This window comes from Mercenaria mercenaria, chromosome 11, assembly GCF_021730395.1.
Source record: "Mercenaria mercenaria strain notata chromosome 11, MADL_Memer_1, whole genome shotgun sequence".
Lineage (NCBI taxonomy): Eukaryota > Metazoa > Mollusca > Bivalvia > Venerida > Veneridae > Mercenaria > Mercenaria mercenaria.
The window spans coordinates 64491716-64507776 of NC_069371.1; the positions used below are offsets into that span (position 1 = coordinate 64491716).

The 16061-nt window shown below is 34.9% G+C and overlaps 1 protein-coding gene across 1 annotated transcript in view; it reads right to left on the bottom strand.

Annotated features, from left to right (window-relative positions):
- Nucleotides 1–16061, bottom strand: part of LOC123532329 (adenylate cyclase type 5-like) — a 62609-nt gene that overhangs the window by 32073 nt on the left and 14475 nt on the right. Inside the window, exons 2-8 of the mRNA XM_045313739.2 lie at nucleotides 14821–15807; nucleotides 13021–13170; nucleotides 12346–12467; nucleotides 3278–3406; nucleotides 2111–2221; nucleotides 1277–1435; nucleotides 463–613 (exon numbers count right to left, since the gene is read on the bottom strand). Coding sequence (XP_045169674.2) covers nucleotides 463–613; nucleotides 1277–1435; nucleotides 2111–2221; nucleotides 3278–3406; nucleotides 12346–12467; nucleotides 13021–13170; nucleotides 14821–15732 — 1734 coding nt within the window. The 5' untranslated portion in view covers nucleotides 15733–15807. The remainder of the gene's footprint in view (nucleotides 1–462; nucleotides 614–1276; nucleotides 1436–2110; nucleotides 2222–3277; nucleotides 3407–12345; nucleotides 12468–13020; nucleotides 13171–14820; nucleotides 15808–16061) is intronic.

Consider the following 16061-nt stretch of genomic DNA (forward strand, 5'->3'; position numbering starts at 1 on the left):
GAGTGGTCACAAGCAAAAGTTTACGCATGGACGGACGACCTACGCTGCGTGATCACAAAAGCTCACCTTCTCACAAAGTGACATGTGAGCTAAAAATGCAGAAGGCTCGGTGGTGCAGAAGTACAAAATCTGACTCCAAATTTTTAATCTGACATTTTAAGTTTGCAATAGAGTGAGAGCTGAATTTTTCAACATGGGGTCAAATTAACAATCCAATTCTGATCAAAAGACATAAAAGCAGTCATTGAGTGTAACACTATGCTGTAGTCAATGGTCAAGTTTAGATATACAAAAAATAACTTTAAACATTATTTGTTGCTTATATGAGCCGCGCCATGAGAATGTGGATGCACAGGCTGGACTGGATCCATGCTGGTCGCAAATGCACTATGCTGGTTTCCTCATGGCGCGGCTCATATGGAGACTTATGTTGTTAAAAATGAAAGTGTAAAAGTTCTCAACCTTTTCTTTCTCCCGGTGTTGGCCATTTTTGATGAGGTATGTCTTGATATTATTGTCTCGTAAATACTGGTTTCTATCTCCACCATTCCCCTCCTCCACCTCGAAATCTCCATTCAAACACTTCAGTGTCTCTTCAGTTATATGAACTCTCCTGAAACATTAAAGGTACACCTGTTTGTAACATTACTCCTTACAACCAATACCACCTTCCTGACCTAAAGATATTTTTCACTCTTACTCTCTAATCAAGTCTTAGGCCATAAAGCTAAGTTTGGAGACGAGTGTAAAAAATTCAGCATCCAGGTCAAAGGTTACAAAACTTTGCTTGATACCAGTCTCAGAATGCAGCCTTGCCATTGGTCAATTTCACATTTGTGCTGAGAAACCACCAATCAGATGCTGCAGATTTGAGACTGGTCTCCCTCTTCCTGACAACTTCTTATTGAGCTCAAGATTTGTTTATAATCAAGATTATTTTCAAAATTCCAACATGTTTTGTTTTTTTGGGGTTTATTAGACACACAATTATAGGTCATATAGTGACATTCCAGCTTTTGGTGGTGGAGGAAGACCAAAGATGCTCCTGTGGGCATTATTTCATCACAGGCGGGAACTGAGTAGAACCTCTGACCTTCTATAAGCCAGCTGGATGACTTCCTAACATGAAAAATTCTGTGACCCAAGTGATGCTCATATCCACATTGGTGAATGGCAAGTGATTTGAAGTCAGTGACCTCCAGCATATGACTTGCAGTTTCTGTGAACATCCAATAAAGAAATAAGTACTGTAAGAATCAAAACTGTTAAAACTCACCCTGGGATGCCCCCTGCTTCCATGTTATTGGCTAAAGTAACATCATTAGACCATACATCGAACTGCCATTTACGCAGACCAAGTACCCCACAATGCACTCTGCCAGAATGAATACCGATCCTCATGTTCACCTCAGTACCCGTCACATTTCGTATCAGCCTGTTTTCATAAATAGCCTTTTTCATCTTTCAAATTTACAAAATGTAAATCTTATGAAGAACCTCTGAATTTTTCAAATGTTGAGCTATTATCTGAGATTACTTTCCTGTTAGTTTTTTTATTGATAGACAATTTGTCATATAGTTTTTCCTTCTAAAAAATGACATTTTTATGGCAAATTTTACTTCTATAAAATAATCAATATTTATGGCAACTCATTTTTTTCATAGATCTGCTGACTGTGAAAATCCCCCAAATTAAATACCAATGAAAATCAATAAATTGTCAAATCAATAATTTTTGTGGGGGACTAAGTTTTCATAGTTTATACAAACCAAGAAGATTCAATCCTAATGAAGCAGTAAAATTTCAATTCATTTTATGTTCAAAGGTAAAATTCTGCAAGTTTTCATCCAGATGAAATAGCTAATTTAGTCAAAGCCACAAATTTTGAGCCTAAGAAATTAAATGATTTCACAGTAATAAACTTGATTTCATTCTGTTTCTATAACAACAAAAGACAAAATCCATGCAAACTAGAGATCAATTAGAAAAATACATATTAACCTTTAGCTTGCTGGCAGCAAGTAATTCTGCCTTTGCAACCTGTGCAGACCAAGATCAGCCTGCACATTCAGTCCATTTTAGAAATATAGCAGGTTAAAAAGTACTTACGAGATTGCTTCTATCATATCCAAACCCATGTCAATACAGCACTGGGCGTGGTCAGCTCTTGCCTCGGGTACTCCACACACACAGTAGTAGCAGTCTCCTAAAATCTTGATTCTGTAGAACAGCAAAACAGAAAATGGCAGATGTAACAAGGGTTTGGAAAGCAATATTTAGCTCCTTGACTTATGTAAGGTCCCCCTCCCTCACATGTTTTATGCTATGGGTAGGCCATAGTTACTACCAGTACTATAGAGTGCCTGGTTATATCAAGGATTAATCATTGTTCATTTACCAACTGGTCTGGTTCTGTTAATTTAGTAACTGTTTATTTACCAACCACTCTCTGTTAAAACCAATTAAAATGGTTCAGCAGAAGTTAACAAATACCTTTTACAGAATGATAAAAAAATAAGAAACAGCTTTTAAACATTTTTATGCAACAGAAAATGACAATATACAGTCAGTACAGTATTACCCAGTTATGGTGGCATATTTCTGCATTCACTTAAGCAAACAGTTTTTGCAAAAATTCATACTGTTTTCATGAAAATTTACAAACTTTTCACAAAAAGAATAGTTCTAAGTGGAAAAAATTCACGATAGTGCCAACTACTGCATATGATAACAGATACAGAATGAACAGAAATAATAAAGGGAGTTCAAAAAATTATTTTGATTTTGAAACCCATCTAAATTTTATAATTAAATATTATATCTATAAGTTCAAGACACTCTTAGGGGTGGTGGTCGGGATTGAGGTGGATATAACACACTTCATTCCATAGAGGGGGCTATTGGGTTATCTTTATGCAGTTTAGGGCACTATTTTGACATATGGTCTTGTTAACTAGATAAAATTTTCACAAAAACTTTCTCCTACTTTCACGAAAGTTTGTTCATTTTTTCGCGAAAAGTATATTTTTTTTTCATGGTTCATAAAATTTTCATGTAAACTTTATGATTATCATATGCAGAAATATGCCACCATACCCAGTTTATATAGAGATGGTCACATTCATAACTATTTAAATATACTAGAATACTATACTTTACATTCTGAGGACCGGATCTGAGGACTAATTATAGGCCCGTCCATAGACAGCAGGGGAGGTGGGTGGGGGTACCAAAAACGACCATTTGTGTATTTCTTGTAATCTGTATTTGGCTTACCTTAGGCAGTGATTATCTGCAGCGAGACAATCAAATCTGGCAAATATTTCATTGAGCAGTTGTACCAGTTCTTGAGCTGTACACTGTGATGATAGCTGGGTAAACCCACACATATCAGCAAAGGCAATACTGAAATGACAGCAACATTATGAACAGTTGAAACTCGGTAATCTTGAACTCACTAAGAAGTCCAGCTGTCTCAAAGACATTTTCATGTCCCAACCCCAAAAAACACTAGACTAGCCACTAGACTGATAATAAATATATTTAGGGCTGTCATTGATTGGGTCTTTGTCATATCGACGATACTGATATATCGGATAACAGATATCGACGATACATCGATATATCGATTATTAAGTTAGTGTAACAACCTATTTGTTCATGTACATGCTATATACCTTCTTGTTAATGTTATTTTTAGTTTAATTGCATGCTTTTCATGTGTTTTAATTGTATTTATGTATTTCCCCATATAGGTAGTGCCGACTAGTTGGAAAAGACTGCTACGGGACAGGTTTAGACATGACCTTTATTGACAACTTCCGTTACTTAGGGCGCATTTTTGCAGGCAGAAAAGTTGTTTTAGAGGGTCTGAGTGTTTATCTGGATAGTTTCTTTTCTCTGTGTAAAATATCGATTTTTAAAAATGGGAATCGATAATCGATCGACCAAAAAATATCGTTGATACATCGATATCGTTTCTATCGATGACAGCCCTAAATATATTTCTATATTTTTCCACTTTTTTGTTGAAGTCAATTTCATAGAGACAAAAACCAGTCTATTTTAGATATTTTCACAGAGAAATGATGTTAAAATTATGATATGGACATAGGATGTAAACTGGCTTAGTTCACTACATTCAATCATAAAAATGTAAAAAGACATATCATAGTCTAGGAGCTAGTCTACAAAAACATGTGCACGAAATAAGATTTTAAGTCAAATTTCGGTTATCTTGAAGTAAAACGCTTGATTCCTTGGAATTGGAGGGGCAGTGTTTCAACTGTAGTTCGTTATTATTGTGATAAAAGTTGGTGGATTGTCAACCAGTACATGCATATTGCTTAACAAAATTATCTTTTAAATTTCTTGCTTCAATATAATTTCTAAACAACAATCGTTACCTAAATTCTACATGTAACATGAAGCCTTTAATGTGACATTACACTCCAAATTACAAATTAATGCAACATGACATTTTAAATGTGAAATAACATTCTAAATCAAATTCTTGATTACAAATTACATTATATTTTAACTTCAATTGTCCTTCTCGAAATGAGAAAAGGTTGGCTATAATGGTGTATTAATTGTCTTGCAAAAACCATACAAATCAGCAAAGGTGACACTGAATGTGAGACATGCAGAAAAAAGCCCATTATTGCAGTAACCCACAAATGTTAATTTATACAACTTGAAAATGGATCAGCAATATTGATCCGATCTAATAAGGTGATAATATGGAGCTTCACAGAAATGTGACACTTGACACTGATCAGGACAAACTGTCAACAACAATTGTTGACATACAACAAATATATACCTTCTCTCAGAACTCTGATACCAGGTATAGGAAGTTACAGTGTAATTTGAAGATTGACATTACAATGGGAAAATCTAATGCAATAAATTATATCATCTAAAATTATACACAAAAGTCTTGTATTATGCCTGTTTTCATATAAATAAAACAGAATAGATTTCACATGCTTTAACCATTTTTTTGTATTCCCCCATTTGGAAGAAACAGAATTACCATGTTATAATGATGTATGAAAAAGGGTCCTTAGGCGTAAAAAAAAAATTGTTTGTTTCCGGTATCCCGACCTACCCTAAATTTTTGGCCCGACCCTAAATGTTTTTATGGCCTTGGAGAATAATTTTTCCAACTTTTTGACAAAATGTTGCCAAACCGCACTTTTTATGCTTTAAACATGGTCAGTGATGTTAGAAATCAACTTCCTGATGCTCTAAAGGCATAACCCCCTTATTTGTATTCATTTTTTGACACAAAAATAATTTCTGAAAAGTCTCCCTTAATAAAAAAAAATTTCCGACCTACCTACCCTAATTTCTTTGAGCATGTTACCGGAAACAAAGAATTTTTTTTTTAGGCCTTAGCATTGCATTGTTTAAGTATATAAAGTTGTTTTGGGGAACATAAATGCTTGTAGTGTGCCTCAATTATGAAGGCAACCCTGAGAGTATACTGAAGTGTCGGGTTGTTTGGTCAAGTATCTAACTTCGTGCTAACATTTTGCCTGCTAAATTTCTAAAATGCTTTGGTCCATCACTCAAATTGGGCAGTACCAATTATTACTTGAAGGGGTGTTTAATGAAAATAGTGAACAGTGCAGACTATGATCAACTGGCATGGATGTGCAGGCTGTCAGATCATGGTCTGCACTGGTCACAAAGGCACAATCACTCTCCCGCAGCAAGCTCAAGTCAATATAAATCAAAAAGACAAAGCCCGGCAGAGTTACGTTCTTACATTCCTTTTTCATTTTCTTGTGACGGTACATTTAAATCGAAATTTGAAACATCAAAAGACCAGAACTTAAGTTACGTTATTTTCATTATAATCCAAATTCTGAAGTTCACTGATTGAACATGTTAAGACAGACTTGCTAAAAATTTACTGTAAATCTAAATCTTGACATTATGAAAATATCTATGATAACAATATTACAGTAAAAAACTCTTATCACAGTGGCAGAGTTATTTTACAATTTTCATTTTAAAGAACCTTTCCATAATAAGGAAATAGCAGAAAAGAAATAAACGAATACAAGAATTGTCCTCTATTCTGCAAAGAAAATGTAGAGATTAATTGATAATGGCTCTATTTTGCTCAATAACGTGTCTCATATAACCAGCTATATCAGGCGGATGACAGGTTTCAAGTGTCACCATATTGTAAAACCTGATAAGCTGAAATAAAATTGCCTGCAATATATTGATCTAACTTGGACAAATATCGTGACAACATGATAACAATTAAAGTGCGATATTCTTTGCTGATGCGAAATGGACAAATATCGTGATTATCTGATGACCATAAAAGAAATACAATGTTTTGCTGCATGTAAAGTCTTTTTTATTCTCTGTTTTCAGATGTAAAAATGTACTGTAAAGTTAGAATTTCCTGTGAATGATTCATTTTCACTTGTTCACTTGATTCACTAAATAACTGGATTTGTTAAAATTAATACTCGCACATAATATTATGTCAAGCGCTTTATTTTATAAATAGTTCATAATACTTTACAACTTGGCCATAAATCACAAATATCCTACCTCCTTATTAAACAAGAGGGCCATGATGGCCCTATATCGCTCACCTGTTATCATTGCACTTGAGGACAAGAAGGTCCTCAGAAAAAATATCTAAGTCCAAAGGACAGTAACAACAAAGGGAAGAAATTTAACCAAAAAGAAAAAAAAAAATTCTAACAAGGTACAGATATATCAAAATACACCTAAAAATTGGAGGTACCATCCATGTTGTACCACAGAAAAGTGGTCTCGGTTTTTCCCTACGGCCAATAATAAAAAAGTTACTAAAAATAAGCTATTTATAGTAATGTAAAAGGGAAGTAATTTAAAAAAAAATTATCGTAAGGGAACAAAAGGACGATCTGCCAAATAAATCTGTTGACATAAATGAAATTTCAGACCAGTATCTTCATTAGTTACGGAGATATACCCATTTTAATTTGAAATAAAGGGAGGTAATTTGACATAAAATCAGTCCATAGCTATCTACCCTGATTGGCTCAGTCCAACTAATGACAATAATGAAATTTCAAATAAGTCCTTAAGTACTTACTGATATAAATCCATTTTGATTACAATCAGGGGAGGTAATCAGATATAAAATAACTCTGAACCTACGCTTGGATCTGATTTGTCATGGAATCCAAGAATTATTGTTGTTGAAGTTATTTTGGAAGTTTGTATCAAATAAAACCATAAATGAAGTCTCTATATGGCTGCAAAAGCCAAAATAGCCAATTTTGGACCTTTAAGGGGCCATAACTCTGGAACCCATGATGAAATCTGGCCAGTTCAAGATAGGAACCAAGATCTTGTGGTGATACAAGTTGTGTGCAAGTTTGGTTAAAATCGAATCATAAATGAAGCTGCTATTGTGCAGACAAGGTCAAAATAGCTAATTTTGGCACTTTCAGGGGCCATAACTCTGGAACCCATTATGGGATCTGGCCGGTTCAAGAAAGGAACCAAGATCTTATGGTGATACAAGTTTTGAACAAGTTTGGTTAAAATAAAATCATAAATGAAGCTGCTATTGTGCAGACAAGGTCAAAATAGCTAATTTTGGCCCTTTCAGGGGCCATAATTCTGGAACCCATAATTGAATCTGGCCAGTTCAAGAAAGGAACCGAGACCTTACGGTGATACAAGTTGTGTGCAAGTTTGGTTAAAATAAAATCATAAATGAAACCACTATCGTGCAGACACGAAATTGTTGACGCACGGACGGACTGACGATGGACGAAGGGTGATCACAAAAGCTCACCTTGTCACTATGTGACAGGTGAGCTAAAAAATAGTAAACTATAGCCTGTTGTAAATATCTGATTTTACAATGTAACATGAATTATTCTCTCCCCACCCCCCACGAACTTAAATGTTCCCCATCTAGTAATAAAGTTCTTATAAAATCTTCCCCTCAACTCCCTGAAAGTTAAGCCTTCCTCCCATTGCATTTGTTTGTATGTCAGTCTCTGACACTCTAGCGTGACCTTGACCTTTGCAGTAGAGGCCTATAGCTAGGTCTTGCATGCAACAGACTAATAATTAAGTCCTTAACTTTCTGACTGCATGAAATTTAGACCCAGTCTTTGAAATGCACAATATTAAATTGTTCATCTATTCTCTTTTTTTTTCAAAGTAAAAACAAATTTCTAGAACTTTTACATGAATATTAATAATATAGACTACAGTCCAATGACTGTAACAGGTTCTGCAATATTTCATCAATTAGGTTGAATAACAAAACGAAATAACAACATCATGACAACTTACATATATTTTGCCCTTTTAAAGTCAAAGTGCTGATGAATACAGTGATTAATTAGGGTAATAGAGTCTATATTTAATGATTTTCATACAGTAACGAGCACAAAAAGCTCTCCAATAAACATGCCATCAATTAGTGATACAAATGGTAGTCAATAATATTACTTTAATCTCTCCCCATAGAGTATGGAAGAACTAAAAACCCTCATTAGAAAATATCTGTGATGCGAGATAAATAATTCTTGTGACCTGAAGCCAATCTAGGGAAATAATCTTTTAACATTTGCTTTTATTACCTGATTGATTTTGTATACCATCAATGGCACAAAAAATGACAATTGTGTCAGAAAGCTGCAAGCTCTGTAAATCTGTGTAAAGTGTAGAATGATGGCAAGAAAATTAAAAGGAAACTAGAGATGCTTTTGAGAAAAGCGCATGTTACCCACAACTGCCCCTATGAAAAATGACTAGTTTCTCTGGATAGTCTTGATGAATGGATTCATTTAGAAGGTCTGGATGAGTGGATCCAATCAGTAATTCAAGGGCAATAATTCAAAAGTGCCTGGGCCAATTTGGCTAGTTATTGAACTTGGCCGAGGTCTTATATGGTCAAACACATTTTGTTCAAGTTTGGTGAAGATCGGATGAGAAATGTTCGACTTAGAGTGCGGACAAGCTTTGTGACAGACACACACAGACAGACACACACACAGACTGGAGTAAATCAATGTCTCCCACACCACTGTGTGGTGGGAGACATAATTAAATATCTTTACAAGCTCTGTCAAGCTTTGTAGCATGAGGGCAGGAAAATTAACGAGAAATTGAGGATCTTTACAAGCTCTGTGAGGTGTAAAACAGGGGGCCAGAAAATTAAAAAGAAATTGCGGATCTTCTAACAAATTTTACTGATCAAAGAAAAACTTGTAGTAACTAATTAATATCTTCCGTTAACTTGATACAGCATTTCCACAATCTTTTTGAAACAGTTAGCTTGTCACCTGACAACCAGATAATCAACAAATAGTAGACTCATTAAGAACAAAGCCATATTTACACTTATAAGCAGATTATTCCAAATCAATATATAATTCACAAGATCTGTATCATAGAGTCAGCCAGAATAGCAGGAGTGTTAATCATAACGCTAAAAGCTAAATTATGTATAAGGAAATATGGACAAAATCCCACACCCTTTCCCACACAATGCTCTCTGCTCAATTTGACTGCAGTGTCAAACCCGTCCCGGGCCCTGCACAAAATTCCCACTGCTCAGTTTTACAAAGGCAAACAAAATCCTCTATTTCATATTTTTTTCCAATTACTGGTAAATATCCACGTTTTCATTTCATTCTGTTTAGAACTGATAATTATCATCTTAAAATTTATTTTTTCATGTCTATTTATCTGTTTAATTTTGAAATTTTTAATCAAAACAAGAGGGTCATGAGGAACCTGGATCGCTCACCTGAGTAATATGAGCTACATGTTTCAAATGTCAAACTGATAATAGAGTATTAAGAAAGTCAGTAGGTCAAATTCATGGTCAATGAAATTCAGTTTTATGATTTGTGTGCAAAACTGTTTATGTCATCAAAATTTCAAGGCTGTATCTTAAAAAACAAGAAAGAGGTCAGTAGGTCAAGGTCACAGTCAAGTGACAACATATTACTTGGGGTTATCAGGTAATTATAATTAAACAGTCTTGGAAATAGGATCAGATGATTTTTTAAGTATTTTTTCCTATATATCTCACATAATAACTAAGTGACCCCAGGGCAGGGCCTCTTTTAACCCAAGGGGCATAATTTGAACAACTTTGGTAGAGGACTACTAGACAATGCATCATACCAAATATCAAAAGCCTAGGTCATATGGTTTCAGACAAGAAGATTTTTAAAAAATTTTCCTATATAAGTCTATATATATAACTTGGGAACCCCAGGGCAGGGCCTCTTTTCATCCCAGGGGTACAATTTGAACAATTTGGTGAGGATAAGACAAGCAAGACCAATATCAAAGCTAGGTTGGTTTCAGACAAGAAGATTTTAAAATTCCTATATAAGTCTATAATATAACTGGACCCAGGCAGGCCTCTTTCATCCCAGGGTCAATTTGAACAATTTTGGTTGGGACCATAAACACGCTACGACAAATATCAAAGGTCTAAGTGTTGTGTTTCAGACAAGAAAATTTTAAACTTTTTTCCTATATAAGTCTATGTTAAACTTGGGACCCCCGGGGCGCGCCATATTTGACCCTAGGGGGATAATTTGAACAATCTTGGTAGAGAACCACTAGATGATGCTACATACCAAATATCAAAGCCCTAGGCCCTGTGGTTTTGTACAAGAAGATTTTCAAAGTTTTCCCTATATAAGTCAATATAAACCATGTGACCCCCAGGGCAGGGCCATATTTGACCCTTGGGTGATAATTTGAACAATTTTGGTAGAGGACCACTGGATGATGCTACACACCAGATATCAATGCCCTAGGCCCTGTGGTTTTGGACAAGAAAAGTTTTTCCTTTCGGTTGCCATGGCAACCAGAGTTTTGCATGGAATTAAATTCTTTGAACAATTTGAAAGGGGATGACCTAAGGAACATTCCTGAGAAGTTTCAAGTATATCTGCCCAGTGGTTTTGAAGTAGAAGATTTTTTTAGAAATTGTTGACGGACGACGGACAACTGACATCAAGAGGTCACAATAGCTCACCTTGTCACTACGTGACAGGTGAGCTAAAAAATCAAAGTTGGGATGTTTTCTGCTTTGGTCAAATCAAGCAGGGGGATATTGTCCTGCGAGGATTTTAACCTACTCTCATGTATCAGCATACAAATGGAACAAAATGTCTAACTTTTTTTTTTTCAAATGATAATAAAAGAATCTTTTACTGGGTGTAGCTGCAGTTGGAAATACTTACTGTCTTAAGAGTACCATTTGAACAAACTTGTAAGAGGTTCATGCAAGACTGCTTTAAACTAAGTTAGGTGTAATATTGACCAGTAGTTTTAGAGGAGATACTTAACCTCAGCTTGCTGGAGGAAAGTTATTTTGCCTTTGCGACCAGTGCAGACCAAGATCAGCCTGCACATCCTTGCAGTCTGATCATGGTCTGCACTGTTCATTATTCAGTCAGTAAATTTTCAGTGAACACCCCTTCAAATAATAAATTGTACTGCCAAAACTGAATGTTGGACCAGGCCCAATTTCAGACACTTAACAGGGTAAAGATTAAGGAAAATTGATGATGCAGTATATGGATGCAGGATGCCAGACCTTTCACCTATACCAATAGTTCACCTTGAACAAACTCCATGTGAGCTCAAAAAATATTTTGATGAAACACTGCAAAAATTCAGCTACACTATAGGCAAATTAGACACAATATAATAGAAACTATTGGCATTGGTACTCAAACTGTTAGTGATACAGATGTCCCTCTGTATATGTCTTCTAAGTAATTACAATGTTATACCCTTAAGCACAAGAAACAATCAACAGGAGACAATCTCTGAACTTATTTTTGTTCTCCATTGCCAATTCTGTTCTTAATTACATGTTGGCAAGTTGTCAGTTACATCAGTGCATGTTCTCATTTATATGCAGGCAAGGTGTCAGTTACATGTGAGAAAGCTGTAAGTTACATTTGGGAATGCTGTTAGTTACATGTGGGAAAGCTTTAAGTTATATTTGGAAATGCCGACAGTTACAAGTGGGAAAGCTGTCAGTTACATTTGGGAACCCTGTTTGTTACATCTGGGAAAGCTGTCAGTTACATGAGAACAAGCTGTCAGTTACATGTAGCCAAAATGTTTGTAACATGTGGGCAAGCTGTTAGTTACCTCAGTTACAAGTGGGAATGCTGTCAGTTACTGGCAAGGTCATCATTCAAAGTGATAGTACATAGTCTCTATCAAAAAACTCACTAGCTTTTAATGTCAACTGATCTATAAACTTGACTTGCACAAACAAATTTCTGCTTATCACAATATGAAAACATGATTTTTACCTGACATTTTCATGCCTTTGTATATAAATCTTATGGAACATTGTATCTTTTGGTTTGCCAGCAATGTCTGCCTTCATCTCCATGGCGATATGCCTCGGCAACACAGACAACAACAACCTCTCCTTTAATATAGTACAGAATAGTGAGCACATTAGCAAACAACTGTTACAAACATTTTGCAAACAACAAAAAAAAATTATGTAAAATTTCTGGGTTTAGGATGTCTGTCTAAGATGACCCTTTGGAAATTTTAATGGTCAGTGTTCAAAATTCGGAAAACAAAATCAGTCACCCATCTAACAACAACACAATATGATCCATTTTTACAAATTGAATGCTCTTTGATTAAATTATTGATTACTTTTCTAATTATTTTTCTGTATTTTTTTTTGCAATGAAGGAACAATTTTTTAAACATATTCTTATTCATCTGCATGTAATAAAGATTTTATTTGACAATCTTAACTCTGGGGGAGAAAAGAAACTGTTTTCAACTCAGAATATGACCCAATAACAGCTATAAAATCTATCGAAAAAAAAATCCATGTTTGAGTATAGAAAATGGTAGTTAACATGATTAAAATTTGCATGCTTAATATAATAAGTATTTAAACAAATACGGGCAAAGATTTTTAGATCCTCTATGAACTGATGGAAGATGGTATAATGTATAACCTGTTCTTGGTTTTCTCTCTGTGTTGTAAGACGAGCCTCGATACACCGTCTCGTTTCCAGGAAAGCTTTCCTCTGTGCTACCTCTGTAGGGTAGTGTGTAAAGATACCGGCAATGTTGGCACATATAAATACAAGGACATTACTAACAATCTGAAATATAAATGTTTAATTGAAAACTTTAAGAAAAATTGGAAATACAAGCGTCTTATGAATATAAATTCATTCTAAATCAATACCAATCAAACTCTTAATTACCCAGAGACTTCACGTATTTCCTGCTTAGCAAATTTGTAGATAAATATCTTCGGACAAGTGGTAATATAATTGCTCAACTAAAATGGTAACATTGTACCAAGTTCTTCAAGGATGAACATCTACATTTGAGATTATTTATGTTGTTTAAACTGTTGCCTGTAGACCTATCCTAATAACATGCTTGTCCCTTGTAATTCACTTGCACTCCATTTGTTGGATCTTAAGGATTAGGAGTATAACATCAAAACACAGAAATATTTGATAAACAAACAACATCTTCATCAACAGTCTACCTGACCACATGTTCTGCTGTTCATTCCCTTATAATGGATACTGAAAAATTGTTCTGAAAAAGTTGTCCCCCTTTAAAAATAAATGCCATTTGAAAAGAAAAAACAACAACAACAATTCCTAAAAACAAAGTTCAATCTAGTAATGCGACATGTAAACATGTGTACATTACTGCAGACGCATCAAAACGAACATATGTTACTGTAACAGTTCTTTGTAAATGGCGAGTTTTTAAAGGCATTTAACTGTCCGAAAATGTGGCCCCTTTATGCAGTCCTTTTCTGGAAATCAATGTACAATCATTAGTATACTGACAATTGTTTTTCCAGAGTAATAAATATGTTTTATATGCTGTTCAATTTTCATTGTGAAACAACATTTTCTTTCTGTGATTTTGTGTTGTTTGATTTTTTTTCTCAAAATGTTAGGCTAACCATTAAAATTGGTTTATAAATTTATCATTCTGCTAAGCTGAGCAGTATGATTCTAATCACAGTGTTTACAAAGTGGGCTTGGCAACCATATTTTAACACCCTAGATCTATACATAGAGTTCCGAATTCAGCTATCCCTACCGGTCCTCAGTCAAACAAAAACGGCAGCATGTCAATACATGCGATCAGCTGTTTAGACGGAATAGAAGCTTATGATGACTAATTAACTCCTATTCTGGTTTCCATCGTGTATGAATGAACCATTTGAATTCTGATTGTGGTGTATCGTAACTGAAATAACTGTGACATCATTTAATTTTTGTTGGGGACTAATTTTTGATGGTAGATTTTATAAAATTTCCATTACCTATGTTGTTCAAAGGTCAAAACCTAAGAATTTATATCCCAAAAAGGCTATCAATAAAAAAATGTTTGTTTGCAGTAACAAGACCTACCAGCGAAAATTGTTGCAACCAAACTTCTTTTTTCTGGCCAGTCAGATGAAAAAAATTCTTTTTTCTATATGGTTATATGGCCAGTCAGATGAAAAACATTCTTTTCCCTATAAAATTATATGCAAAAAAAATATAATTCCCTATCTACCTACTTACCTGCACTAAAAACTTTGGGTCACGTTACCACAAACAAACAAATTTTTAATTACAACCTGAAGCAGCCTTAGATTTAGCAGAAAAAATTCATGCCCATGAAATAAGATAAATAGACAGTCTATCAAAAAAACATATTCACAAATAATACATATTTTTAAGTGCTGATAATGTTTTACACATTTAAAAGTAATATATAATATTTCAAAATACCTGTTTCCATACAGAATTATCTTCATAATTTCTGACCACTGTGATGATGATATGTAGAATTGCTATACAATTGGCACTTAGCACAGCAATACGCATACGAACTGGTAAAAGAGTGTAAGTCATATACATAAACAGTATTGCACACCAAACACTGTCCGATGCAGACCGAGGATCCGTATCTGCTGTGATAATACAAATAAATCCAAGTAAAATAACGATAATAGCGTAACAGACGAGCTGAGCTTGTTTCTGATCGAATGAACTTCTGTTACAAAGTACCTCGAGAAAAATGAATATCACAATAATAAGTCCAAGGCATACTCCGCGCATTGGTAGCACTCCCCCACTCACATAGTAGAATATAACCATGAGAACAGAAATCGCGCAAAAAACTGCCATCAGGATTGAGAGATTGTACTGATTTAACTTGAAGAAATATCTTTGATAAAGATTTTCTAGTTTTGGATTTTTAAACTGCTTCGTCTTTAAGACATGTTTGTATGATCTCTGATGGAACCAAGTCTCATTTCTCAAAACGTCAATATCCTCAATTTTAACCTCTTTCCGTCGTGCCCTTTTACGGCGATCTTCAGCTTCGAAAGCGTCCTGGGCTCGTTCCCATGCCGACTTTCTTGTAGCAGATGTTGGCGACTGTACTGGCATTGGTGATATTTTACCTGTAGATTTCAGGTTGAAATATTCCAACACAGATTGTTTACTACGGGTTTCAGATTTTTTACCTCTGTTATTAGTAGCACCGGTGTAACTGACCCTAACACCAGAGTCTGATCCACTGTCATTCCCATCATCCTTTATATTTGTCCCCGCAACCTGTCCATTGCTCCTGTTTGAGCTCGCATTAAACATTTCCATGTCAGCTTTTGCCATTTTTATATTAACGTCGCTTGCCATGCTGTTAAAATCCAAGCCCTAACTACAGGTATTCTCTCATACATCACATCTTCCTGGGGTTATAGACATGATTTCCTGGAAAATATGTCATCAGAATATTTTCAATTATTGCTATTAACAAAGCAACAACGTGTGATCGTTAGATAACAGATGTAATCACTTACATAAAAGAATTGATCTAAATGAACAATCACTTTGCTTATTTCATGTGATGTTAACTACTTTGAAATCATTCATATTCCTGTGAGACTAGCTTTTGTTAATTCCATGCGTGTGTCAATTCATGAAATTATATTCCAACAAACAAATGAAATTCCTGTTTATTTTAT